The sequence below is a fragment of the Mobula birostris genome, chromosome 1 (genome assembly GCF_030028105.1).
Source record: "Mobula birostris isolate sMobBir1 chromosome 1, sMobBir1.hap1, whole genome shotgun sequence".
Lineage (NCBI taxonomy): Eukaryota > Metazoa > Chordata > Chondrichthyes > Myliobatiformes > Myliobatidae > Mobula > Mobula birostris.
The window spans coordinates 112,639,921-112,666,897 of NC_092370.1; the positions used below are offsets into that span (position 1 = coordinate 112,639,921).

A 26,977-nucleotide genomic window follows, 5' to 3' on the forward strand; every position below is an offset into this window, starting at 1 on the left:
GAGGAATACCTTCAATAAGGAAGATAAAAACAAATTATTATATTTATTTAAGGAGTCAGCTGAAACTTAAGGGTGAAAGAGATCAAAGGGTATCACAGGAATAGGGAAGTGGATTTGGATGATAAATCAGGATTGTAGCAGGTTTGAATCGTCGTATAGCCTATCCCTGCTCCTATTTTCGAAGGCGGAGGCTTGACCCTGGCAGATTTAGAAGTGTGGGGCAGTGTTGTGCATAAGAAATAACACTAGTGAATTTGGAAAGCTATTTGGGTTGTCAGCAGTCAGCACGTCTTCATCAATAACTTCATCTGCCTGCTCTTTCGGTTTTCTCCAAAGCAGAGGATTTGACGACGTTCCCTCCATGCTCAAAGAGCGGCGAAGCGAAATGGAAGCGAAGGCAAACCGGAAGTTAAACCACCTGTCGGCCGGCACAGGTCACGTGGTAGTTAATCTGTGCCGGACGTGACGTTTGGTTCAGGGAAGATGGCAGACGCGGACGAGGATCTGATGCTCTTCAGTGTCAGCGATTTGCCGGTGCGCGGTTACGGCTTGATGGAGGAGATCCGGCGGCAGGGAAAACTGTGCGACGTGACCCTGCGGGTAAGGGCCCGGTAGCGGGAGTTAGGGGCATCTCAACCGTCTGCTGATTGCTCCCCTTGATGGGGAAGCTGTCGGGACGTCTGGTTGGTGGCAAATGTATGGGGTGGTTGGGTTTGGGCTCTTCCTGCTTCACTAATATCTCGTGAATTAACGGCCTTTCTTTATAGATTGGTGATCACAAGTATAGTGCCCATCGCATTGTGCTGGCTGCATCCATTCCCTACTTTCATGCCATGTTCACTAACGATATGATCGAATGCAAGCAGGACGAGATCGTCATGCAAGGAATGGACCCTAGGTTAGTCATGGACTCTTTTTCTTATCTCTGTACTCCCATATCGTTAAAATTTGTTTGTTCCTCGCCATTATCTTGCTGCAGTGCAATGCTGTTTGCCAGCTGTTTTGACGAATGTAATATAACGTTAAGTGACCTTGGATAATTGGCAGGATAGATACAGAGCTGGTGTTTCCCTCGTCTGGTTGTCTAACACCAGAGATCACAGTTTCAAAATAAGGTTAGATAAGAAGAGGAAGAAGGGTCTCGGCTTGAAATGTCAACTGTTTATCCCTTTCCATAGCTGCTGCCTGACCTGCTGAGTTCCTTCAGCATTTTATGTGTTACCCTTCACTTTCAGGGTAATAGATCTTTGCAGTTCTCCAGTCAAGAGGGTTGTCTGTGAGGGTTTCTCACTGAGTATGTTCAAAGTGGAGATTGGTAGGAATTTAAGTATAAAGGAATGGCGGGGGGGGGGGTTAGGGCAGGAAAATGGTGCTGAGATTAAATAAGAGCTTTTATCTTAATTGACTGGCATAACAGGATCTATGATCAGGGGTACCTCCTCCTTTTACTTCTAATTATATTTACATAGTAGTGTGTATATGCCCTAACAGAGAAGGGGACAACACTAGACCTGTTGGGAGATCAGGCTGTGTATATGTCCTAACAGAGAAGGGGACAACACTAGACCTGTTGGGAGATCAGGCTGTGCAAGCAGCTGAAGCAGCTTGGGACCAGACACCATAATTTTAAACACAAGAGATCCTTCAGATGCTGGAAATCCAGAGCAACACACAAAATGCTGGAAGAACCCAGGAGATCAGGCAGCATCTATGAAAATGAATAAACAATCAAAGTTTCGGCCAAGACCCTGCTTCAGGACTGGAAAGAAAGGGGGCAGTTGCCAGAATAAAAAGGTGGGGAGAGGGGAAGGAGGACCAGCTAGAAGGGATAGGCGAAGCCAGGTGGGTGGAAAAGGTAAAGGGCTGGAGAAGAAGAAATCTGATGGGAAAGGAGAGTGGACCATGGGAGAAAGGGAAGAAGGAGGGGCACTAGGGCAGGTGAGGAGGAGATAAGAGGCCAGAGTGAGGAATAGAAGAGGAGAGCTCTTGTGCCTTGAAGAGGCCACTCTTAGGGTGGAGGAACAACATCTCTTATTCTGTCTAGGCATCCTCCAACCTGATGGCATGAACATTGATTTCTCCTTTTGGTTTTAAAAAAAACCTTCCTCTTCCCTTTCCTATTATGTTGGAAATCAAGACATTGTATGAGACCTGGTTCTGACTACACAAATTGGCTGATGTGAAGCTGCTTAAAATTTCTACTACCTGCCTAGTTGTTAACTGCAAACAATTGACTGAAAATACCCATGCAGCAGGAACTGAACATAGCTTTTGATCACTTGATAAGTAGTTGTTGTTATAATAATAATAATAATAATAATAGTGGTTAGCTCAACATGAACAGGTGTCTTCAGGGGAGATGGAGAGAGACTGGATTATAAAGTATATATGGAAAATGCCTTGGACATGAGTGATTGTTAATTTTTTTGACATTTGTATGATAGGATTATGACTGAAGTCTAAGGTGAATTTGTCTGTCTTGTAGTGCCCTGGAAGCACTTATTAACTTTGCCTACAATGGTCGACTGGCGATAGACCAACAGAATGTGCAGTCATTGTTGATCGGTGCCAGTTTCCTGCAACTACAGAACGTAAAAGATGCATGCTGTACCTTCCTCAGAGAAAGGTAAGTGTGGAGAGTAGGAGAGATTGCAGTCATGTATAAGCATTGTCGCCATTTTGCTTTGGGCTCAGCACGTCCGGGCTGACTTCACAGAAACGTACAGTTCTTGAGTTAGACAGAGGAATAATTAAATCAGAATTCTGGTTCTTGATTACTTTTTTTCAGATTTCTGCTTGAAAGTTTGCGTGAATGTTGGAGCAGGGCAAATTGTGTTCGGCTGCATTACCTCTCGTGTTCAAATGGCTAGCTGATGATTAAGTTGCTTGAAGCTGAAATGTGTATGGACTTGCTAATGCTTGGCTACTGGACAAGCTATTACAGGGATAAATGTAATCTATGGAGTTCCACCCCAGCCACGTAATTCAGTAAAAATCAGGAATGGGAGTATGAATGTGAATATGGGCAGGTTTACTAGAGCTGTTGAGAGTGGTTTAATCTAATATGGCAGGGAATGGGAACCAGTATGATAGAGCTGAGGATGAACCAGCAGGTTTACAAGTAGATGATGGGTGTAACATGAATGTAAGGAAGGACAAGCCAATGACTGGGTACAAAAGCAGACAGAGCAAAGAGTTAAATTGTACCACAGGGGAAGAACTCAAAAGGACAAAGAATGCTGAACTGAAGGTGTTGTATTTAAATGTACGCAGCATTCGGAATAAGGTGGATGAACTCGTGGCGCAATTAGAGATTGGGGGGTATGGCGTTGTAGGCATCACAGAGTTGTGGTTGAAAGAAGGCCATAGTAGGGAGCTTAACATCAAAGGATATACTTTGTATGAAAAGGACAGGCAGGAAGGCATATGTGGTGGTGTGGCTCTGTTGGTAAAAGATGGAATTACATCTTTAGAAAGAGGTGACATAGGGTCAGAAAATGTTGAATCCTTGTGGGTGGAGTTCAGAAACTGCAAGGGTAAAGAAACCATTAAGGGAATCATATATTGGCCTCCAAACAGTAGCCGAGATGAGGGGTTGAAATTGCAATGTGAGCTGGAAAAGGCAAGTAATAAGGGTAATGTCACAATTGTAGTGGGGGACTTCAATATGCAAGGGGTTTGGGAAAATCATGTTGGTGTCGGATCGCAAGAGAGAGAATTCGTTGATTGCCTACAAGATGGCTTTTTAGAGCAGCTTGTGCTTGAGCCTACTAGGGAAAAGGCTATCTTAGATTGGGTGTTACGTAATAGCCCAGATCTTATGAGGGAACTTAATGTAAAGGAACGCTTAGGAGGCAGTGATTATAATACAATTGTATTCATACTGCACTTTGAGAAGGAGAAGTATAACTCACATGTATCGATATCGCAATGGAATAAAGGGAATTAACAGAGGCATGAGAGAGGAGCTTGCCCAGGAGGATACTGATGAGGATGGTGGCAGAGCAGGAGTAGCTGAACTTCCTAGGAATAGTTCACAAGGGCTGGATAGGTGAGTCCCACAGAAGAAGAAATTCTCAGATGGCAGGGGTAGACAACCATGGCTGACGGGAAGGACTGCATAAAAGCCGAGGAAAGGGCATATAAGGTAGCAAAAGTGAGTGGGAAGTTGGATGCTTGGGAAGCTTTCAAAATCCAACAGAAGGCAACTAAAAAAGAAGGGAAAAGGTGAAATATGAGGGCAAACTAGATAATAATATAAAGCAGGATACTGAAAGTTTTTTTAGTTATATAAAGAGTTAAAAGGGAGGTGAGAGTTTATATTGGACAACTGGAAAATGATGCTGGTGAGGTAGTGGTGGGGGACAAAGCAGTGGCAGATGAACATAATGCTACTTTGCATCATAACTGTGGAAGACAGCAGTAGTGTGCCAGAGGTCTGTGAGTGTCAAAGAGAAGGAGTGAGTGCCATTGCTATTATAAAGGAAAAAGTGCTGGGTAAACTCAAAGGTCTTAAGGTGGATGAGTCACCTGGTCCAGAGGGACTACAGCCCAGAGTCCTGAGGGAGGTTGCTGAAGAGATAACAGATGCATTGGTTATAATCTTTCAAGAATCACTTGAATCTGGCATGGTCCTAGAGGACTAGATGATTGCAAATGTCACTCCACTTTTTAAGAAGGGAGTATGTCAATGATTTGGACTATGGAATTAATGGATTTGTGGCTAAATTTGCCGATGATACAAAGATAGGCAGAGGAGCGGGTAGTGTTGAGGAAACAGAGAACCTGCAGAGAAACTTAGATAGTTTAGGGGAATGGGCAAAGAAGTGGCAAATGAAATACAATGGTGGAAAGAGTATGGTCCTGCACTTCGGTGGAAGAAATAAATGGGCAGACTATTATTTAGATGGGGAGAGAATTCCAAATGCATTGGGAATCCTTGTGCAGGATACCCTAAAAGTTAACCTCCAGGTTGAGTCGGTGGTGAAGAAGGGGAATACAATGTTGGCATTCATTTCTAGAGGTATAGAATATAAGAGCAGGGGTGTGATGTTGAGGCTCTATACGGCACTCGTGAGACCACACTTGGAGTATTGTGTGCAGTTTTGGGCTCTTAATTTTAGAAAGGATTTACTGACATTGGAAAGGGTTCAGAGAAGATTCACGAGAATGATTCCAGGAATGAAAGGTTACCGTATGAGGAACATATGGCAGCTCTTCGGCTGTATTTCCTGGAGTTCAGGAGAATGAGGGGGCATCTCGTAGAAACATTCCGAATGTTAAAAGGCCTGAACAGATTAGATATGGCATAGTTATTTCCCATGGTAGGGGAGTCTAGGACAAGAAGACACGACTTCAGGATTGAAGGCCGTCCATTTAGAACAAAGATGTGGAAAAATTAATTTAGTCAGAGGGTGGTAAATTTGTGGAATTTGTTGCCATGAGCGGCCATAGAAGCCAAGTCATTGGGTGCATTTAAGGCAGAGATAGATAGGTTCTTGATTAGCCAGGGCATCAAAGGGTATGGGGAGAAGGCAGAGGAGTAGGGGTGACTGGAAGAATTGGATCAGCCCATGATTGAATGGTGGAGCAGACTTCTGCTCCTATATCTTATGGTCTTCTGGAAATTATAGGTCTTAGCCTAACCCTAGTGGTTGGGAAAGTGTTGGAGTCTATTATTAAGGATGAGGTTTTGAGGTACTTGGAGACTAATGATAAGTCAAAGTCAGCATGGTTTCTGAAAAGGGAAATTTTGCTTGACAAATCTGTTAAAGTTCTTTGGGGAAGTAACAAGCAGGGTGGACAAAGGAGAGGCAGTGGATGCCATTTACTTGGATTTTCAGAAGGCATTTGATAAGGTGCCACACGTGAGGCTGCTTAACAAGATAAAATCCCATGACGTTACAGGAAAGATACTGACGATGATAGTGGAATGGCTGACAGACAGGTGGCAGCAAGTAGGAATAAAGGGGGCCTTTTCTGGTTGGCTGCCAGTGACTAGTGGGTTCCTCAGGGGTCAGTACTGGGACCGCTACTTCTCACATTGTTTGTCAATAATTTGGACAATGGAATTGATGGCTTTGTGGCAAGATAGGTGGCCACATACCAACAGAAGATAGGTGGAGGGGTAGGTAGTGCTGAGGAAACAATGCGATTGCAGCAGGACTTAGACCAATTGGAAGAATGGGCAAAAAAATGACATGGAATACAGTGTTTGGAAATGCATTTCCATTTAATGCATCATAATGCATTTTGATAAAAGGAACAATAGTGCAGACTATTATCTAAATGGGGAGAAGGTTCAAACATCACATGTGCCGAGGGACTTGGGGGTTCTTGTGCAAAACTCCCGGAAGGTTAATTTACAGGCTGAGTCTGTGATAAAGAAGGCAAGTGCATTGTTGGTATTTATTTCAAGGGGAATAGAATATAAAAGCAAGAAGATAATGCTGAGCCTTTAACAGACACTAGTCAGGCTGCACTTAGAGTATTGTCAACAGCTTTGGGCCCCATAGCTCAGAAAGGATGTGATGTCATTGGACAGAGTCCAAAGGAGGTGCAGGAGGATGATTATGGGAATGAAGGGGTTAACATATGAGGACGATTTGGCAGCTTTGGGCCTGTACTCACTGGCATTTAGAAGAATGCGGGGTGATCTCATTGAAATCTACTGAATGTTGAAAGGACTAGGTAGGGTGGATGTGGAGAAGATGTTGCCAATTGTGGGGTATCCAGAACTAGAGGGCACTGCCTCAAATTGAGGGGCGACCTTTTAGAACAGAGGTAAGGAGGATTTTTTTTTTTAGCGAGAGTAGTGAATCTGTGGAATGCTCTGCCAGACTGTGGTGGAGGCCAAGTCCGTGGGTATATTTAAGTTGATAGTTTACTGATCAGTCAGGGTATCAAAGGATATGGCGAGAAGACAGGTATATGGGGTTGAGTGGGATCCTGAATCAGCCATGATGGAATGGCCTAATTCTGTTCCTATGTTTTATGGTGTTATCATGCAGCTTCTTCTCCACTTAATAAGATCTTAGCAGATCTAAGCCTGGTCTTTGCACCAGTTTCCTACTCCATGATTTTCCTCCTTTGTACATTAAAAATTAAACTCTGCCCTGAATAATCTCACCTCCTCAGTCCTCATTGGTAGAGAATTCTAAAGATTCATACTACCCCCAAAAAAGAATAAATTTATTCTCTTTTCTGTTTTAAATGAGCATGTTGTCTGCAAGTCTGCTGGCGGGCTGTCCTGTTTTTTAAATTTTAGAGCTGTAACTTGGAATGGGCCCATCCAGTCCTTCGAGCTGCACTGCACAGCGATCCCCGAATAACCCCCCGACTTAACTCTAGCCTGGCCTAGGGTTGGAGGACTGTCTGTGAGGGTGGCAGTGAGGAAAGGGTTTCGTCTTGCTGCTGTTCTGTTGCTTGCTGTGTTCTCTGTTGTTCTGCTGAACACTTTGGGCATTCTGTGTTGCAGCCAGAAGGTGTGGTGACATTTGCAGGCTGTCCCCACCACATCCTTAGGTTGTATTGTTGATGCAAACAACACATTTCATGATACTGTTTCAATTTACACATGATAAGTAAATTAATCTGAATCTAGGTGACCCTTATTCTGAAGCCATGTAGTTACTATGGAGTGTACATCTCTCAAATATATGAGTCCAGAGCTTATTGAGAGAGTCTTTATTGCTGATATACGGATGGTATTGCAACATTGAGAGTCCACTGGATATCTAGTTCCAAGGATGTGGGTGCTGAATTTCAGCTGATTAGATCTGGCACACGTTTATAATTCCATTTCATTTCACTTGGCAGGAACTCCAAAGGAGAAACAAATTCAGACAATTGAATTAATTTCAAGATATCTAGTCGATTACCTTCCATTTTTTAACATGCTATTCCTCGGTTGCCCTTGAGTCCTGCAGCAGCATTGCTGAATGCCAAAGTATATTTCAACACTGGTTTGAAGTACTGATTACATCATTTAGATTTGAATTTATAATTCACTCTAGTGCTAATGGGTTATGCTAATCCCTCTCAACACCAAAGGCTGGGTATCATTTTCCAGTAACAACTGTTGCCTTCATCTTTCAGACTGCATCCTAAAAACTGCCTGGGCGTGCGTCAGTTTGCAGAGACAATGATGTGCACTGTCCTTTATGACTCTGCCAACAGTTTCATTCATCAGCACTTTGTGGAGGTGTCCATGTCTGAGGAGTTCTTGGCATTATCCTTTGAGGAAGTATTGGAACTTGTTGCTCGAGATGAGCTCAATGTGAAATCCGAAGAACAGGTATGGGGATTTATAGTATTTGAGCAACTTGGTGGGAAAGCAGGTTTACGAAAAGAAAGCTAAGTGACGAGGGTGGATGATGATTGCAGGAAAAGCACAGGGAAAGGTGAAGGGTTTCATTTTAAATAATAAAATACCTTGGATTATTCCTGACTTCCTGAAAACCATGACTGCTGATTTATATCTCTTAAGTGATTAACACATATGTGGCCATTTAGAAATGTATATAATATCTCTTTTAAATCCTAAAAATGTCAACATAACTTCTATATGTTCATTCTATTAGCAAACAATCGATAACATGAGACTTGAGAGCACCAGGAATTTGGAGAAGAGTAGGCAGGGCTAGAGTAGTTTTGGTATTTTGTTTAATGATTTGCCATTCCTTCTGTCCTGCAGGTGTTTGAGGCAGTTCTTGCTTGGGTACGATTTAATCATGAAAATCGAGAGAGCTATCTGCCTCAGCTGCTAACCAAAGTACGCCTCCCCCTCTGCCGACCACAGTTCCTAACTGACAGAGTCCAACAGGATGACTTGGTTCGGTGCTGTCACAAGTGCAGGTAAGGTCACGTAGTAATTCCTCTAGCAATGCTCAGAAAAGAGGTATAAGTTACACTTTGTCAGAGACAACTTTCTTTTTCATTGTCATAATTACAGATGAGCTAGATTGACCTCTCTACCTGGGTAGATCAGCCATGATCACATTGAATGGTTGGACGAGCTTAGTCAGAGATCGAAGAATTCAGTCCATCAAATATTATTTGTAGTCCTAGCATTGCTTGGCAAGGAAAAGTATTTTGTTGGTGGAAGGAGTGGGTGAGTCTCTAATTGTCTTCTAGTGAAATCTCTTGGGGAGTGCTCTTAAATAATTATGGAGCAATACAGCACCGATATTTGCCTTTCAGCCCAATGTGTCCATACTGACCCCAGTGCCCACCCAGCTCCCAATTTCTTGTGTTCAGCCCATATCCCTCTTACCCCTGCCCCTTCACATGACGTTGGCAAGGACCTGAGTGGTTATATGTAAAAATTGCACTCTTTGGGATGTTTCAGTAGCTTGCTAGCACTTCCAGGACCACATGGGCAGATGAATTCTAGATTTTGGTTGTGTGGGATGATAGTTCATTTTATTGTAAATCTGTGTAGCTCAAGACTGACTTTTTGTTTTGCAGGGACCTTGTTGATGAGGCAAAGGATTACCATCTGATGCCGGAGCGCCGACCACACCTGCCATCTTTCAAAACACGGCCAAGATGCTGCACTTCTATTGCTGGCTTGATCTATGCCGTGGGAGGTCTCAATTCTGCTGGTTTGTATTAACTCAGGATGTTCAAAAATTCTGGCTCCTTTGAAGGACATTTTGTGTTTCTCATTGAGCAGCTTTTGTGTTTTATTCATCAACGAACAGCAGAGATGTTAGCAATTTTTTCTCTTGGCTGGAGGCTTGTAGTAAGTTAGCAATAAGCTGCATTGTCTGAAATTTGATAAAAATTATTAAAGATCCACCTGCAGCAAGTATCATTCAAGGAATTTGGAAAATCTGTGTCCGTTGCCATCACCCTAGGTTTCTGCTTCTGGATGACAGTCAAAGTCTTTGTATCTGTGTATATTTTTCATACAATTGTATCTCTGAATTGGACAAATTACAGAACACGTTACCCTAGTAATGGCATGCAGATTGTATGATTTATATTTACTTACTAAGATACAGCACAGGATAGGCCCTTCAAGCTGCGCCACCCAGCAATCTCCTGATTCAATCCCAGCCTAATCATGGGACAATTTACAATGACCTATTAACCTACCAACTGGTACACCTTTGGACTGTGGGAGGAACCCAGAACACCCAGAGGAAACCCATGCGGTAACGGGGAGAATGTAAAAAATTCCTTACAGGCAGCGGCAGGAATTGAACCCACTACGCCAACATGCCGCCCCAATATAAGAATATTGAAATTGGCTCAAAAATGGAGGCAGCAGGGTTGTAATTGCTGAGGTAGACCATGCATTGATATTTATATTCATTGATATAAATGTATTAGCCACTCACCCCCAGTTGGTGTGTTTGTATTTCTGGGAATGCTTTGGAAGAAGGGAAAGGATAACTGGCCAAATAGAATTTTTAAATGCATGCTATGGACTTGCGGAAAGTACTGATTGGATGCTGTTGTCGTGAAGCATTTCAAATGTGGAAAGGCTGTGCGCCCTTGTGTGGGACCATTGAAAGAAGTGGTCCATCTGTTGGCCCTCACAAGAGTACAATGCTAGCCAGCAATTTTGTTCACTTTTGTACATATTATTTAACTGTTGTAAGCAAAGTATTCTGTGGAACTAACTGGATAGCTAGATGCTAGATTGCCTTGGTATAATGGGAATGTATTGTAGATTCTACCCCTTGCTCATCTAACAGCTTCTCTGCTGCATGTTTGACTTTGCAGGTGACTCTTTGAACGTGGCAGAGGTGTTTGACCCCATTGCCAACCGATGGGAGCGGTGTCAGGAGATGATGACCTCCCGGAGCCGTGTGGGTGTGGCCATGGTAAACGGGCTCTTGTATGCAATAGGTGGGTTTGATGGGCAGTCGAGGTTGAGCACAGTGGAAGTTTACAATCCAGAGACGGACAAATGGACCAAAGTGGCCAGCATGAACAGTAAGCGCAGGTAGGAACAAATGGGCATGACCAGCCACACTGTGGACTATCCTGTGTATGCTGGACCTAGCAGCATCCCAAAGCAGCCCATGTGGGCGCAGCAAGTTACCACAAACAGTGATGTGATAATAACTAGATAGTGTGTGGTAATGATGTTTACTCCAGGCTAATGTTGGCCAGGACTGTATGATAAATCTGCTGTCCTTCAAAATTTTGTCACCTGTTCACTTTGTGTTTGCCTGAGAGCTGACACCAACTCATTTGAGTTGGAGCCTGGCGTGAATCCTTCCCCTTCATGTCACTGGAGGGCAGGAACCGGCCGAAGATTCAAACTCTGCTGACACTACTGCACAGTCATCGGCATCATTATGTGCAGTGTCGTATGACAGAGGTGATTATGGTCTTGTCCATGACCGTGATTGTACTTGGCAAATTTTTCTACAGAAGTGGTATGCCATTACCTTCTTCTGGCAGTGTCTTTACAAGACAGGTGACCCCAGCCATTATCTATACCTTTCAGAGATTGTCTGCCTGGTGTCAGTGCTCACATAACCAGGCCTTGTGTTATGCATAGGCCGCTCATGCAACCATCAGTCACCTGCTCCCATGGCCTCACATGACCCTGATCAGGGGTTGCAAGGTCAGAGCTCAGCAATCAAGCAGAGAGAGAGGGAGGAAGAGAGCAGCTTAGTCACATTTAACTGGAGGTGATGAGAGAGTTAGTGGGATTTGGACAATTACATGTGGAGCAGCTGCTGCCAGTCCACAGCAATGACTTGTGCTCACCAGGCCATTCAGGATACGATATCATGTAGCCACAGCCCTTGCAGGCATTTGTTGCATGTTGCCTTGGTGGTTCACTCGACACAGACCAGGCAATGATGAGATTACCATTTCATTGCCGTGGGATGATCTGTGAAGGACAGTGGTTTGTAGAAATTCCCAGCACAGCAGGAAGTATCCCAAATAGATGACCTTTTGAAAATACAAGAGTGGGCACATTTGGATTATATGATTATAAAATACTGCAACAAATCAGTGTTATGAGAGGTATTAATAAATGAGTTAGCAGTGTATCTGCTACTAAATGTGAGAGGTTTTGGGGAGAAGAGAGGAAAAATTGAAGAATGGGAAAAAGGTCACTAAATTTGGTGCTTTAATGACTTAACAAGGGATTGCCTGCATAAATTAATAGCTGACTGTATTGTGTTGTATTGGTCCACTTATATCGTGTTGATTCCAATGTCATGCTATTTTAACAATTGAAGTCTAGTTGCAAGAAGGAGATTGGTATCCTTGGATCAGAGCACAGCACGTGTCAGAAAGAAGGGGAGAAGGGGCCATCTTTTACAGCAGCAATCCCTTACCCATTTGATTATCTTAATTTTTCTCTGTTTTATAGGCACTAGAATTCATTCTATATTCGGGGTCCCCAACCTTTTTTGTACCACAGACCGGTTTAATATTGACAATATTCTTGCGGACTGGCCGAAGGCGGGGAGGGTGTTAATCACAACCGGAATATAGGTGATAAGTCAACTATAAGTCACTTGTAAGTGGCTAATACACTGAATTTTGTTTCTAAAAGGGTTTATCTAACAAATTTAATATTAAACACACAGCGCATATTTTCCTCGCATGAATATAATGTTAAGTCAATTATAAATCGCAGCAAAATGATGTTGGAAATGGAAGCAACATTTTCAGTGCTTTCTTGGCTATCTCAGGATATTCAGCCTTGATTTTGATCCAGAATGCCGGCAGAGATGTTATGTCAAACATACTTTTCAGCCCGCCGTCATTTGCAAGCTCGAGGAGTTGATCTTCCCGCACTGACGTGGATGATTCACCGGGGACATTCACGGACCCATTCCTTTGCACATCTTGGGTCATTTGCGGTTGGGAAGTAACGCTTGAATTCTGTCGACAGCGAAGATAGGTGATCGCCCACCAGCTATGAGAAGGACGGTGCAGCCTCAGTCTCTCCCAAAATCCCAGCTAATGTTGGGAACATGTCAAATATGCCCCTGTCCACTCGCAGTTCCAGTTCGGCTGTGAAAGCAGACACTTTATCTGCCAACTTGAAGACAGTTGTCATACTCCCCTGAGGTGACAAATTGAGTTCATTGAGCAGGTTGAAGATGTCACACAGATAAGTGAGTTTTGCTATCCACTCCTCGTCACTGAAGGGTGCTGCCAGTGGTGACTTCTTTCCTGAGAAATCTCTGTAGCTGCTCTCTTAACTCAAAAACCCTACCAGGGCTCTCTCCCTTGATAGCCACCTGACTTCAGTGTGTAAGAGAAGGCGTCTGCTCAAACAGATGTGTGTTAAGGGCTTTTGCTTTGATGTGATTGTGACTTCAACAACATCACTCAATATGCTGTTAAGATCAGGTGACATTTTTCAGCTAGCCAGCATTTCCCTGTGTATGATACAGTGTGTAGACTGGCATTCAGGAGCAACCTCTTTGACTCGGGTAGTGAAACCAGACAGCCACCCAGTCATAGCTGCAGCCCCATCTGTGCATGTTCCAACACAGAATGACCAGTCCAGTTTGCCTGACATGTAGTCATTCAAAGACTTGAATACTTCTGCCCCAGTTGTGTTAGTTGGCAGCGGCAGTGCACACAAAATATCCTCGTGCACATCGTCTTAAAATATATATCGCACATAAACCAGCAGTATTGCCTTGTTGACATCGGTAGACTCGTCGACCCGGATAGCATACCATGGTGACTCGTTAAGCCATTCCAACAGCTGTGCTTCGATGCCCTCCGCTATGTCATCGATTCTCCTTGAAACTGTGGTAGCTGAAAGAGGAACCTGTGCCGTCTTGTTAGCTGCAGCTTCTCCCAACAGTTCAGGGCACATGTCCTTGGCAGCAGGCAGAATCAATTCTTCACCAACAGTGAAAGGCTTCTTAGCCTTAGCAATACGGCTAACCACTAAGTACGACGCTCTCAGAGCAGCAGCATTTGTGGAGGTGGTGGCTCTCAGCACTTGCTTCTGTCCCGCTTGCTCACGTTTCTTCCGCTCCAAAAACTCAACGGGTTTGCCTTTAAGTGCAGGGTGCTTGGACTCAAGGTGCCGAAGCAGTTTTGAGGGCTTCATTGCCTCATTAGACAGCTTGTCTCCACATGTCACACACAGGGGGCTTGGAGCGTGCGAGTCACCGGTCGCAGTAAAGCCATATTTTATGTAAGACTCGTCATATTTTCTGTTGGAGGAAGCTTTCTTTTTTCTTTTTGCAGTCTCGGCCTCATCATCATTAGGCCTTTTATGTTCCCTACCACCTCTTCCAAAGAAACTCTCAAGCGACGTTTGTTTCTTACTCATCGAGTAGTTGTAGGTTAATGACCGACTGATGACTTCGCATGGGTAATGACCTCGCATGCGTTCAAGTTCGACAGTGGGTGTGACAGGGAATGAGGAAAGGTGCAGCTGACTCATATCGTTTCCTCGCGGCCCGGTAGCACATGCTTTGTGGCCCGGTGGTTGGGGACCACTGTTATACAGTGGCATGCAAAAGTTTGGGCATCCCTGGTCAAAATTTCTGTTACTGTGAATAGCTAAGCGAATAAAAGACGAACTGATTTCTAAAAGGCATAAAGTTAAAGATGACACATTTCTTTAATGTTTTAAGCAAGAAAACTTCTTTATTTCCATCTTTTACAGTTTCAAAATAACAAAAAAAGGCAAAGTGCCCGAAGCAAAAGTTTGGGCACCCTGCATGGCAGTACTTAGTAACACCCCCTTTGGCAAGTATCACAGCTTGTAAACGCTTTTTGTAGCCAGCTAAGAGTCTTTCAATTCTTGTTTGGGGGATTTCTGCCCATTCTTTCTTGCAAAATGCTTCTAGTTCTGTGAGATTCTTGGGCCGTCTTGCATGCACTGCGCTTTTGAGGTCTATCCACAGATTTTTGATGATGTTTAGGTCGGGGGCTGTGAGGGCCATGGCAAAACCTTCAGCTTGTGCCTCTTGAGGTAGTCCATTGAGGATTTTGTTTAGGATCATTATCCTGTTGTAGAAGCCATCCTCTTTCCATCTTCGGCTTTTTTACAGACAGTGTGATGTTTGCTTCCAGAATTTGCTGGTATTTAATCGAATTCATTCTACCCTCTACCAATGAAATGTTCCCCGTGCCGCTGGCTGCAACACAAGCCCAAAGCATGATCGATTCACCCCTGTGCTTAGCATTTGGAGAGGTGTTCTTTTCATGAAATTCTGCACCCTTTTTTCTCCAAACATACCTTTGCTTATTGCGGCCAAAAAGTTCTATTCTGAACACCTAAACAAGCCTGATGCATTTTGGAAACAAGTCCTGTGGACTGATGAAGTTAAATAGAACTTTTTGGTGTAATACATACACTTTGAACTTTGGGGAAAAAAATAAGTTGGGACCCACAGTGTCCAGAAATGAGTTCAATACTTGTGAGGGTACATGCCAAATTGAGCCTTAACTTGGGTATTTGTATGTAGAGAAAGTGCAGCAGAGAGCCACCAGATTTCCCTGGTGTCAGGTAATTGAATTATACGGAACAGTTGGGGATTCTGGACTTTTTGGCCTGGAAGTAAGTTGCCTGTAGGGTAATTGCTCAGAGGGATATAATCAATTAAATCAAATCAAATCAAGTTTAAATATCATTCAAACCTTACATAGATACAGCTGAACAAGACAGCATTCCTCTGGGGCCAAAGTGCAAATTCAAAATAGCAAGCAAGCATTTAAAAATAGCAAGAAACATAATTCAAAATATTGAGCAAAGAAGCATATTCACTCAAAAAAAAAATATAGTCCTAGACCCTGAGTGACAATATCCAACAATCGATGGTACAGTCTAACGGCAGTGTACAGATGCATGCATTCTAGCCTGTCATTCCACTGCTTGACCATGGGAGGGCAGCACCAGTGGGAGAGCTCAGGCCCAGCCGACCTCAATCACACTATAGCACTTCAGCGTCTCTCACCTGGTCTGCAGTAGCAGACAAGCCCAAGGCTTGAGGCCTAATTCTCGCTACAACTGAGGCTACACAGTTTTCATGTCAACTGTCCCTCCACCAGACAAGGGTAACAGGCCTGTGGCAATTTACATTATCATTGTGCAACAGAGTCTTGCGATCGGAAGTAAAATGTCTTGAGACAATCTCCCACGATTATGCTGCACCAACTTCAATGCTTCCGAGTGGCATTGAGTAAGGAAGTAACTGATAAGAAAAAGCTTGATTAGAATCATTACTTCAGTTGTGACAAGAACTTTGAGTCAAATCAAACTTGCGAAGAATGACACGCACATCATTTTGTACTTTTCTAAGTAGATAGATTTGACCTAATTCGTGCACACTCAGAAAAGTTATTTCTGTCTATGATATAATTGGATCCCTGGGTTTCGGGAGCAAATAACTAGTATCTCAGTGTATTTCTGTTCTTTGTTCTAGTGCAATGGGGACAGCTGTAATGGATGGACATATCTACGTTTGTGGTGGGTACGATGGGATCTCCTCCCTCAATTCAGTGGAATGTTATGCTCCAGAAACTGACAAGTAAGATATTTTCATGGTCCATTTTTAACCGTGAAAGATAAATGGTTAACTGAGAAAGATGTGTGAGATTCCGTGATGAATGAAGGAATTATGAAAATACAACGTTCAAAGTAAATTTATTATCCAAGTGCCTGTGTGTAGCCACATACTACCCTGAGATTGATTTTCTTGCTGACATTCATAAAGGAACATAAAAATACAATCAATGGAAAAACGACACACACTGACAAACAGTGTGCAAAAGAAGACAAACTGTGCAAATATAAAAAAAATAAACAAGCAAATAAATAATATTGAGAAACTGATTTGTAGAGTTCTTGAAATTAAGTCCACAGGTTGTGGAATCAGTTTAGAATTGATATGAGTGAAGTTATCCACACTGGTCAGGAGTCTGATAGTTAAGGGGTAATAACTGTTCCTGAACCTGGTGATATAAGGACCTTATGCTCCTGCACCTCCTTCCCAATAGCAATAGCGTGAAGAGAGCAATACACATAAAAGTTGCTGGTGAATGCAGCAGGCCAGGCAGCATCTCTAGGAAGAGGTACAGTCGATGTTTTGGGCCAAGACCCTTCGTCAGGACTAACTGAAGGAAGAGCTAGTAAGAGATTTGAAAGTGGGAGGGAGAGGGGGAGATCCAAAATGATAGGAGAAGACAGGATGGGGAGGGATGGAGCCAATCAACTGTCCAGCTCTTGGCTGCATCCCTCCCCCTGCTGTCTTCTATCATTTCGGGTCTCCCCCTCCCCCTCCCACTCCCACTTTCAAATCTCTTATTAGCTCTTCTTTCAGTTAGTCCTGATGAAGGGTCTCGGCCCAAAATGTCAACTGTACCTCTTCCTAGAGATGCCACCTGGTCCGCTGCATTCACCAGCAACTTTTATGTGTGTTGTTTGAAATTCCAGCAACTGCAGATTTCCTCGTGTTAGCGAAAAGAGAGCATGGTTTGATGATGGATGCTGCTTGTGTTTATGTTGAGGTTTGTGTTGGCAAACTAAATGCAGTTCAAATTATGTATGTAGACTTTTTAAAAGAAGTGCTCAGTAATATTTGATACTGTGTATGATATGGAAAATATAAAATGGAAGGGATGCTGGTTAAGGGTAAGAACATGGTATTTTTCATGAACATATTCACTTATGGTGAGATAGAAAGCACTGCTGCCTCTAATTTGGGATGTTGTATTCAAGGTCCACTACAAAGACTGGATAACCAACTTCAGGAATGACTAGTAAACCAGGGCTTCGTCTATGAACTTTGGAATCCAGTATGATAATTATAGTCAATATTTATTATTTAACTAACATTACTATATTCTCTGATCATTATCTATTTGTGGAAGCTTGCTGCGACAGTGTCCTTTATTATAACAGATAGCAATGCCTATATTTTGCAAGTACTCCATTTGATTCAAAACACTGAAATATCCAAAATGTAAAGGCTGCTGTGTAAATGCAAAGATTGTTATTAATGTAAATAGTATTGGCACCCATCTCTAAGGATATATACTATGACAATAAGATTATTTTGTGAAAATTGTAATGTAGCATTAAAAAGGAATACACAGGACTTTTGGTTAAACAGATTGTTTTATTTGCCATCTATGAGAAGAACTTTGAGATGATCAAATTTACAAGTCAGGGAAAAAAGTAGGATAGGTGGCAATCTGGAAAATAAACATAAAGGTTCACTTATTCCATTTATTAAATGGAATATCAAATACAGGATCAAAACCTGAGCAAATTAGCATTTGGGCCTCCTATCAACTTTCTTCGGACAAAAATATAGTAATTTATTAGTTTTTCATGACTCAGGAAGTAACCAAGTATTTTACAGCAAGTAAATTATTCTTTGAACATAGTGACTCTGGTGCTGTAGGAAATTAGTTAATTTGCTTACAAGCTCCACTATACAGAAACAGCAAAATATTCACCTTGGTACTTCCATTCAGAGATGCATGCTAGGGAAGCGTTTAGGAGTCATACTTTTTAATTGCAGTTAAAACATCTTTTATGCTCATCTGAAGGAAGAAAAGGTCTGGGAAGCTAGAGTCTCCTATAGTCCAGTGTATCTCCAGTAATGTAGTCATCAAGCTAGATCTTATATTCAGATCTTTAGCATGGCAAACCCACATCTTCTGACTTGGGCAAGATTTCTACTAATTGGGCCACAGCCGTCACCAATAAAGAATCAGTTAGCTGATACCAACAGCATTTTTTTATAACATTAATCTCACACTTTTTCTTAAGATTAACAGCCAAGCCACTCCTGTACAGTGTAAAGGGAGAATAGACTCCCAAACTAGAGATTAGAAGGAGTGATGAAAAAACTGATCTAGGAGGTGGAACACACATGAAATGCTGGAGGAACTCAGCAAACCAAGCAGCACCTAAAGAAAAGAGTACAGTCGACGTTTCAGGCTGAGACCCTTCATCAAGATTGGAGAAAAAAAGATGCGACAGAGTAAGAAGGTAGTGGGAGGGGAGGAAGAAACATAAGGTGATAGTTGAAACCAGGAGGAGGGTGGTGGAGGGGTGAATTAAGGAGTGGGAAGTTGATTACTGAAAGAGACCACCAATCAACTTCCCAGCTCTTTACTTCACCCCATTCCAGCCCACCCCCCCCCGGCCCCAGTTTCACCTATCACTTTTTGTCTTCCTCCCCTTCCCTCACCTTCTTACTCTGACTGCATCTTTTTTTATCCAGTCCTGATGAAGGGTCTCGGCCCAAAACATCGATTGTACTCTTTTCCATAGATGCTGCCTGGCCTGCAGAGTTCCTCCAGCATTTCGTGTGTGTTGCTTGGATTTCCAGCATCTGCAGATTTCCTCTTGTTTGTGATCTAGGAAGTGAGTTTTTAAGGTTATGAAAGTTCTTATAAAATAAAGAGGATAACATTAATTGTACTGATATGCCTAAATTTAGGTTTATCAGCAAAAGGTAATTGATCTTTGCTCTGGTTTCCAACAGATGGGTGGCAGTGACGGCGATGAATGCATGTCGCAGTGCAGCAGGAGTCACTGTGTTTGAAGGAAGGATCTATGTTTCAGGAGGCCATGATGGATTGCAGATATTTAACACGGTATGTTCTGACAGCCAAGTTCAAGTGAGGAAGAGAGGCAGTAATGGGGTACTTGAAGTGTGTAGTAGAAAATTTCAAATGGAACAAATGAGAAAACACTGGGTGAAAAACAGTTAACCAAAGTTCAAAGTAAATTTATTGTCAAAGGACATATATGTCATCATACACAACCTTGGAATTTCCTTTTCTTGTGAGCATGCATGGTAAATCCATAAAACAGTAGAGTCGATGAAAGACTGCATCCCATAGGAGAGACAACAGCTAATGTGCAAGAGTGCACAATGTGCCAGGCTACAAGGATAATAGAAATGGATCAAATATATGTACTCCCTCATAATTGCATCAAATATATGTACTCCCTCATAATTGCAACACAACTGGGCCAGTAATGCATTCCTCCTCTACAAATGCATCAGAGCAGTAGTGTGCACCACCTACATATAGTAGGAACTACAGCAATTTGCCAATTCAAGAGTTTCACTGTCTAGAAAATTAAGAATAGGCTGTCACGATTTGAATGTGCTCCCCAAGATTTTCAAGTTAAAATCTCGAACTTTCTACTCAATAGAGAAAGAGTATCTTCACGTAAAAGATTTTGGCTGGTTCATGTTATGGCCCGTAAACAGCACCACTTTTGGTGCAGAAGGGAAAAGGTGATCAATGTCACTTTGTCATTAATTCCAGGGGTAAATGTGAAAACCGTACCTTGAACTTCATTCATTTGAAGTCCTTTGCAGAGAGGGGCTTCTGGACAGTGATGAAAACAAAAGTTTTGAAAAGCTGAAAAATATATTAGTTAAGGTTTTGGGAGATTTCTAGGTTAATCTGAATGAGCAAGCTGAATTAAATTTCTTTTTCTAAGTCCTGTTTTAAATATTTTCTTTTTTTACATATATGTAAAACAGGTTGAATGTTACAATCATCACACCACTACCTGGTACCCTGCACCAAGTATGCTCAACAAACGCTGTCGCCATGGGGCAGCTACCCTGGGTAGCCAGATGTATGTCTGTGGCGGTTATGACGGCTCAGGCTTCCTGAGTATTGTGGAGGTTTACAACTCTTCTTCAGACCAGTGGTATCCTCTTGTTCCCATGAACACTCGTCGAAGTCGAGTGTCCCTTGTATCAAACTGTGGCCGCTTGTATGCCATTGGTGGTTATGATGGACAATATAATTTGAACTCTATGGAAATGTACGACGCTGAGATGAATAGCTGGACGTTCATGGCGCCCATGGTGTGCCACGAAGGTGGAGTTGGTGTAGGATGCATACCACTTCTCAGTGCATAGGGCAGTCAACGTTCTCTATATCGGGGAGTCTAGTACTTGGTACCTGTGTCAAAACAATGATACATTTGTGGGGTGAAAATTAGACACCATTTTTGATGGCTCATTGGTGGTGTCCAATGACTATTACAATCTCTTAACAAAGACTGGCAACGGTTGCTAGTACTTCCTAGTCATCAATGTTCAGTCTGCTGGTGTTTTAAAGGCATCCATTTAGTAAAATAATAAATCACTTATAAATGTCTATTAAAAAACCAAATTAACTTATTAATCATTTGTATCTGTAATTATGCAGAAAATTGTACAATTAAAGGAGTCCCTCAAACTAGTTTTGTCATGGATTAGGTGCTTTCTATCAGCATCAGGATCTGTGTGGGAAGTACTAAATTAGCATTCCAAAGGGAGTTCTTCTACAGTTTTGCTAGGGGTGCTCCATGTCTTCCTTGTGTCCGTGGCTAATGGGCAACCTACCATTTCAGAAAGGTTGATTGTTTGATGCATATATGTTTGTCTAGTTACTGATACAAGTTGTAAAGATAATAGAATTTTATGCCCTGTTAATATTGTTAGAAAACTCTAATTTTGTATGAATGTGTTAGTGTTCAAATGTGGAAGAGTCTGTTTTACATTTCTAGGATGATTTTTAATGCGGTCTGCTACTGTTCCTAAACCAGATGAAATTTGCACATATATGATAATTCAGTTTTCTGATTCTAACCTTTGTCTCACTCCTCTTCTAATTCAACCTTAATTCATGTGCTATTTGTCCTTTGGAAATTCCATCAAGATTTTCAATGTTTACAACAATCTTGATATTTAACATAGGTCTTCACTTTTCTTGTTTGTTAGAGTAATGTCAAGAATGAATAACTGATTAGAATTAATCATTGGTCATGAACTCCCTTTGAAGGGCGTGTGTATGATTTTATGTGTAAATGTTTGAGCCAGATAATTGTACAGTGGTGGCTGAATATAACACTACAATACATTCTTAATGTTTGTGGGTCAGCTATTGAAATGTCATGTGTTGATGACCGTAATCAAACATAGGAGAAGTTCTTATTTTCTGTTTGTGACATTTACCCACGTCTACTGTAGCTTGTGTGGGTGCAGTTCAAAAATGACCATAACCCATGCAGAAAATCAAAATTCTGCAACAGGTCTTTCACCAAGATGTTTGTTAGTGATCTCCATTTGGATTTCTAAGATCTCTCTGGTTGAAATTGCCATGTTGGATTAAGCAATGGAATATAAAAGCTTGACTTGCACAAGTTCAAAGATGTTGAGGGACACAGGTGAGATCCTGGTACAGAGGGAGATTGTTCCTCAGTTTGCTGAATTTTATGGAAAGTGGCAGCATAAAACATAGGAGAAGAATTAGGGTATTTGGCCCATCGAGTCTGCTCCGCAATTTAATCAGACTGATTCACTTCCCTCTCAATCCCATTTTCCTGCCTTCTCCCTGAAACCTTTGACGCCCTGACTAACCAAGTCCTAGCAACCTCTGTTTTAAATATACTCAATAACTTGGTCTCCACAGCCATCTGTGGCAATGAATTCCACAGATTCACCATCCTCTGGCTAAAGAAATTCCTTCTCTCTGTTCTAAATGGTTGTCCCTCTATTCTGAGGTGTGCCCTCTAATCCCAGACTCTCCCAAAAGAGAAAATATCCTCTCCACATCCACCCTTTCCAGGCCGTTCAATGTTCAATATGTTTCAGAGACATCCCCCCTCCTCATTCTTCTAAATTCCAGTGAGTACAGTGAAAGCCAACAAATGCTCCTCGTAAGTTAACCCTTTCAATCCTGGGACCATTCTTGGGACCCCAATCAATGCCAGCTCATCTTTTCTTAAATAAGAGGCCCAAAACTTCATACAATACTCCAAATGCCATCTGGCTAATGCCTTATAAAACCTCAGCATGACACTTTTTATATTCTAATTCTCATGGAATGAATGCTAACATTGCATTTGCTTTCCTTATCACCAACTCAGCCTGCTAGTTAACCTTTAGGGGACCCTTCACAAGGACTCCCAAGTCCCTTGCACCACTGATATTTGAATTTTCTCCCTATTTCTAAAATAGTTTACACCATTATTCCTTCTACCAAGGTGCATGACCGTACACTTCCCTACATTATATTCCATCTACCACTTTGCCCATTCTCCCAAGCTGTCCAAATTCTTCTGCAGACTCCCTGCTTCCTCAACCCTACCTGCTCTTCCACCTATGTCTGTATCGCCTGCAAACTTGTCCACAGAACTATCAGTTCCATCAGCCAAATCGTTGTCGTGCTGTATAGTATGAAAAGAAACGGTCCTAATACCGGCCCCTGCAGAACACCATTTGGCAGCCAACCAGAATAGGCCTCCTTTGTTCCGACTCTTTGCCTCCTGCCATTCAGCCAATCTTCTATCCATGCTAGTATCTTTCCTGTAATACCATGAGCCCTTATCTTGTTCAGGGGCCTGTATATAACTCCCATCAGGGCCTTTTTCACCCTTGCAACTTCTTAACTTTACCCAGAAGGATTCTACACCTTATGACCTTATGTCACCACTCTAAGGATTTGATTTCATTTTTTACCAACGGAGCCACCCCACCTGCTCTGCCTACCCACCAGTCCTTTCGATACAAGGTGCATCCTTGGATGTTAAGCTCCCAACTATGATCTTCTTTCAACCCCGTCTCAGCGATGCCCACACTATCATATGTGCTAATCTCTAAATGCACTACAATAACTACATTTCAATAGCTGGGTGGATGGGAGTGGGGTGTAGTTAAGTTTTCCAGATGTTAGAATGGATGTGATGTGTATATAAACCACCTGCAATATTTTGTTAAACAAAAAACCACTGGCTGTATGATTATAGATACTGTCTTTGCAAGTATGAGGGTATCTAAAGAAGTTGTTTTAAGCAGGAAGATAACATTTAGCTTAATTTTGCTGCTGTGGGATACTTTTCCTCCTGGAGGTATATTACATAATTAATTTTTTTGTCTTAATTGCATTCTATTCTTAATATTGTACTGTTAACTACTATGTACTAATGAAATATTTGGAGTAAAAATTTGAAGTGCTTGGATAGTTAATTTGTAGAACAGGTATTCAGTAGTGAATTCCACTCAAATCTAATTAAGGGGTTCTTCCAGCATTTTGTGTTGATTAAGGGATTGAATTCATTTATTTATTGAATGTAATTGATTGTCAGAGTGATGAGATTGCAATCGAGGTTCAGATAATATTACAGTCTCTAGATAATATTGTCACACCAAAATTACTTTCTAGCATTTTGTTTTGTTTTCATCTACTTCAGTAGATGTCAGTCCTCACTTTACACAGTTTAATGGTAAGTGTCTGTGTTTTGCTGCCACTATATAGTTATCCTTAATATATGCTAACAGTAAACCTTAGCTCATGAATAAAAATGGAAGTGATTTCTGTCATTCTCTTCCCTGCACATGGGGGGAGTTTTGGATATCTGTTACCCCTGTCTTTGTTCTGTTTGTAAATAACTTTCGGGTCTTGTTGATATCATGGTTGCATTCAACAGCTGGAAATGGTTAATTCACATCACAAAGTGTGCCTGTTGTTGCACATTGGTCTCTACCACAACTAGTTAGATCTGATAAAATACACCAGAGAAACTATATCTCATTGAAATACAGTTCATTTCAGATCAAAAAAAACTTCAGCTCAAAAAGTAAATGACTACTCTGCCCATCATGACTGTGCAGGTACTTAATTCATTTGATCCTATTCTCCTGCTTTTTCCCTACAATCCAGAATGTTTCCTTTTTAAATATATTCTCATATAAAGTGTTGGTATTACAAATTCTTCTCATTCATTCTGCATTTCATATGTTGCTTCAAATTTTTAATTATTAGACTTGAAAATGTGACTGGGAGAGACTTCTATCAAATGGATTGCAGTGTGGAATAACTATTAAAGTTTTTGTTACAAAAAAAACTTTATAATCTCCACGCAGTTATCTCTGGAACACATTTTTTTTTGCACTGCTTGGGACCTATGTTCAATGTAATTTCTTTTAAATGTAAGGTTCCCAGAATGATAGTTCAAATCTAATTAAGGGTACACAAGTACTTTTCTGTGTTTATGTTATAGAATGTTTAGTTCTATCAGACTTGAGAGTCTGTGTATGAGTTTTCTAGTCATTATTCTACTAACCTTACACTTGTATCTTTTTGTCATTTAATGTGGTTGATAAAGATTAACTGAACAATGCACTTTCCACAGGACACCTGAACTGAGTCCTTAGCTAGTGACCTTTACTGGACTGTAGTGGGAGCTTGTGGGAAGCAATGTTACTGAACAACTTGTTCATTCGTAATACACTCCTTTAATGACTTTTCTGATTTTTGACACTGCAGTTCAAGGTGTGATCTTTCTTGAGTCCATGGATATTTTACTACATTAAAGGTGCAATAGAAAGGTGAAATGTGAGGATAATTTGATCCCTGTGCTTCCATATTCCTCCTCATATCCAGCGTGAGGACATTTCTCTGACTTGGAAAGATTAAGATGGAAATATAAGTTTGTCACCATCAGAAAGTGGCTAATGGAGATCTCTTGCATGGAATGTGGACAACATGGAAACATATTTCTATTTGTAGTATGTTTATGACAACCCCCTAGCAAATGATAGGTCACACTTCAGTTCATGAATGAAATATATATCCTTTCTCGGAGGTGTAAACAGTATCTTGATTACCAGATTATTTTGAAATACATGAATGTTTTCAATGTAAAAACTAATAAATTATGTGCATCCGTACTGAGCCAAATCATATGAATCTGTGTTTTATTTATTATTAGCAGGATGTTACCAGTTCTTTGGACTAAAGCTCAAAGTTTGATTGCATAATCACCCATGGTGTGTAACCTTCTAGTATATCAAAGTTTGATTGCATAATCACCCATGGTGTGTAACCTTCTAGTATATACAAATTGGTGTCTAGTAAGCAGCATTCTTAGTTCAAATTGTTGGCCAACAGTGGGAAGTGTTGGAAAACCATGCAATTAGGAGTATTCTATTCCTTGTATGCACAGATCCTCATTGTCTTTGTCTCTTAATAAGATGGCTCAAGTAAACTACAGTCATCTATTACTTCTTCCTTCTAACCTGCTTCCAATCTATGGTGTCTGCTCTGTGGTAATTAGTATATTTATTTATGAAATAGTAGGAGCACTGTCTGCATTACCTAATTTTTACATGTTTTTCTTCACTTTTAAATCCAAATGCCATCTTGTCATTGGTCAGTTGATTTTTTTCAGACTGTAGAAGCACTGTTTCCCTTTTCATAAATCTCCTAGATTCAATCATTTAGTAAAGAGTTCCATAAAATCTATCACATACAAAGCAGCCACTGAGCTCAGCTGGTCTGTGCTGACAGTGCGCTCTTATGCTTCTAACCCCTTTTTCCACCTTTCCTTGGATGCAGAAATTCCATGTTTTACTAAGTTCCATGATCTTATACCTGTGCAAGCAAGATTAACACTTAATCCGCTGTTCAGTATTTTTATGTTAGATAATTTTGCCAATTCTTTCACTCTAACTCCATATCCTTCTATTTGCTTAATACCCAAAAATCTGCATGCCAACATTTTCATCTTTAAAATCCTGCTTAAATCCTGCAGGTTTACAATGCATTATGTCTACACCAGTAAGTTGTGGCTCAGCATCAATTTTTGATATTGCTCAACTGAAGTGTTTTGAAAAGTTTGTAAGTGGAAGTAGTTGTGCTATAGCTGGAACGAGTGACCAGATGGATCTCGGACTCAATGAAAACTTCCGTATGTGGCAATCTTTGTGCTTCCATGATAGTGCTGCAGGTTATTACTCTAGGGTTTAACCTAAGGAGGGCTGATATCACAGAGATGGTGGTGTTGGGCTTCATGAACGACATAAGTCACTAAGAGTTGATGGGATCAATCTCAGTTTTTATCAAAAATGTAGATGATACTGTAGGATGTACATCAGAATTTGAATTTAATTAGAATTTACTTATCGAAAAGCCTCTATCCATCCTACAATGCGAGGGAGTAAAAATCAGTTGGAAATACAGATGGAAAATGGAATTTAAGCCTACA

The 26,977-nt window shown here is 41.5% G+C and overlaps 1 protein-coding gene across 1 annotated transcript; it reads left to right on the forward strand.

Annotated features, from left to right (window-relative positions):
* The first annotated feature begins 482 nt into the window (after nucleotides 1-482).
* Nucleotides 483-25,671, forward strand: klhl18 (kelch-like family member 18). The gene is made up of 10 exons (XM_072260372.1): nucleotides 483-600; nucleotides 768-898; nucleotides 2,486-2,626; nucleotides 8,098-8,296; nucleotides 8,696-8,856; nucleotides 9,469-9,605; nucleotides 10,735-10,957; nucleotides 16,386-16,490; nucleotides 19,461-19,572; nucleotides 20,478-25,671. The coding sequence occupies exons 1-10, from the start codon at nucleotides 484-486 to the stop codon at nucleotides 20,862-20,864; spliced, it is 1,713 nt and encodes a 570-aa protein (XP_072116473.1). The 5' UTR covers nucleotide 483; the 3' UTR covers nucleotides 20,865-25,671.
* Nucleotides 25,672-26,977: the final 1,306 nt, after the last annotated feature.

What these genes read in the sequence shown, in the direction of transcription:
- klhl18 (XM_072260372.1), top strand. Translation starts at nt 484, where the DNA reads ATGGCAGACGCGGACGAGGATCTGATGCTCTTCAGTGTCAGCGATTTG. An exon ending in TGTACCTTCCTCAGAGAAAG is followed by an intron (nt 2,627 to 8,097) that starts GTAAGTGTGGAG and finishes TTCATCTTTCAG; the next exon opens with ACTGCATCCTAAAAACTGCC. An exon ending in TATGCTCCAGAAACTGACAA is followed by an intron (nt 16,491 to 19,460) that starts GTAAGATATTTT and finishes GGTTTCCAACAG; the next exon opens with ATGGGTGGCAGTGACGGCGA.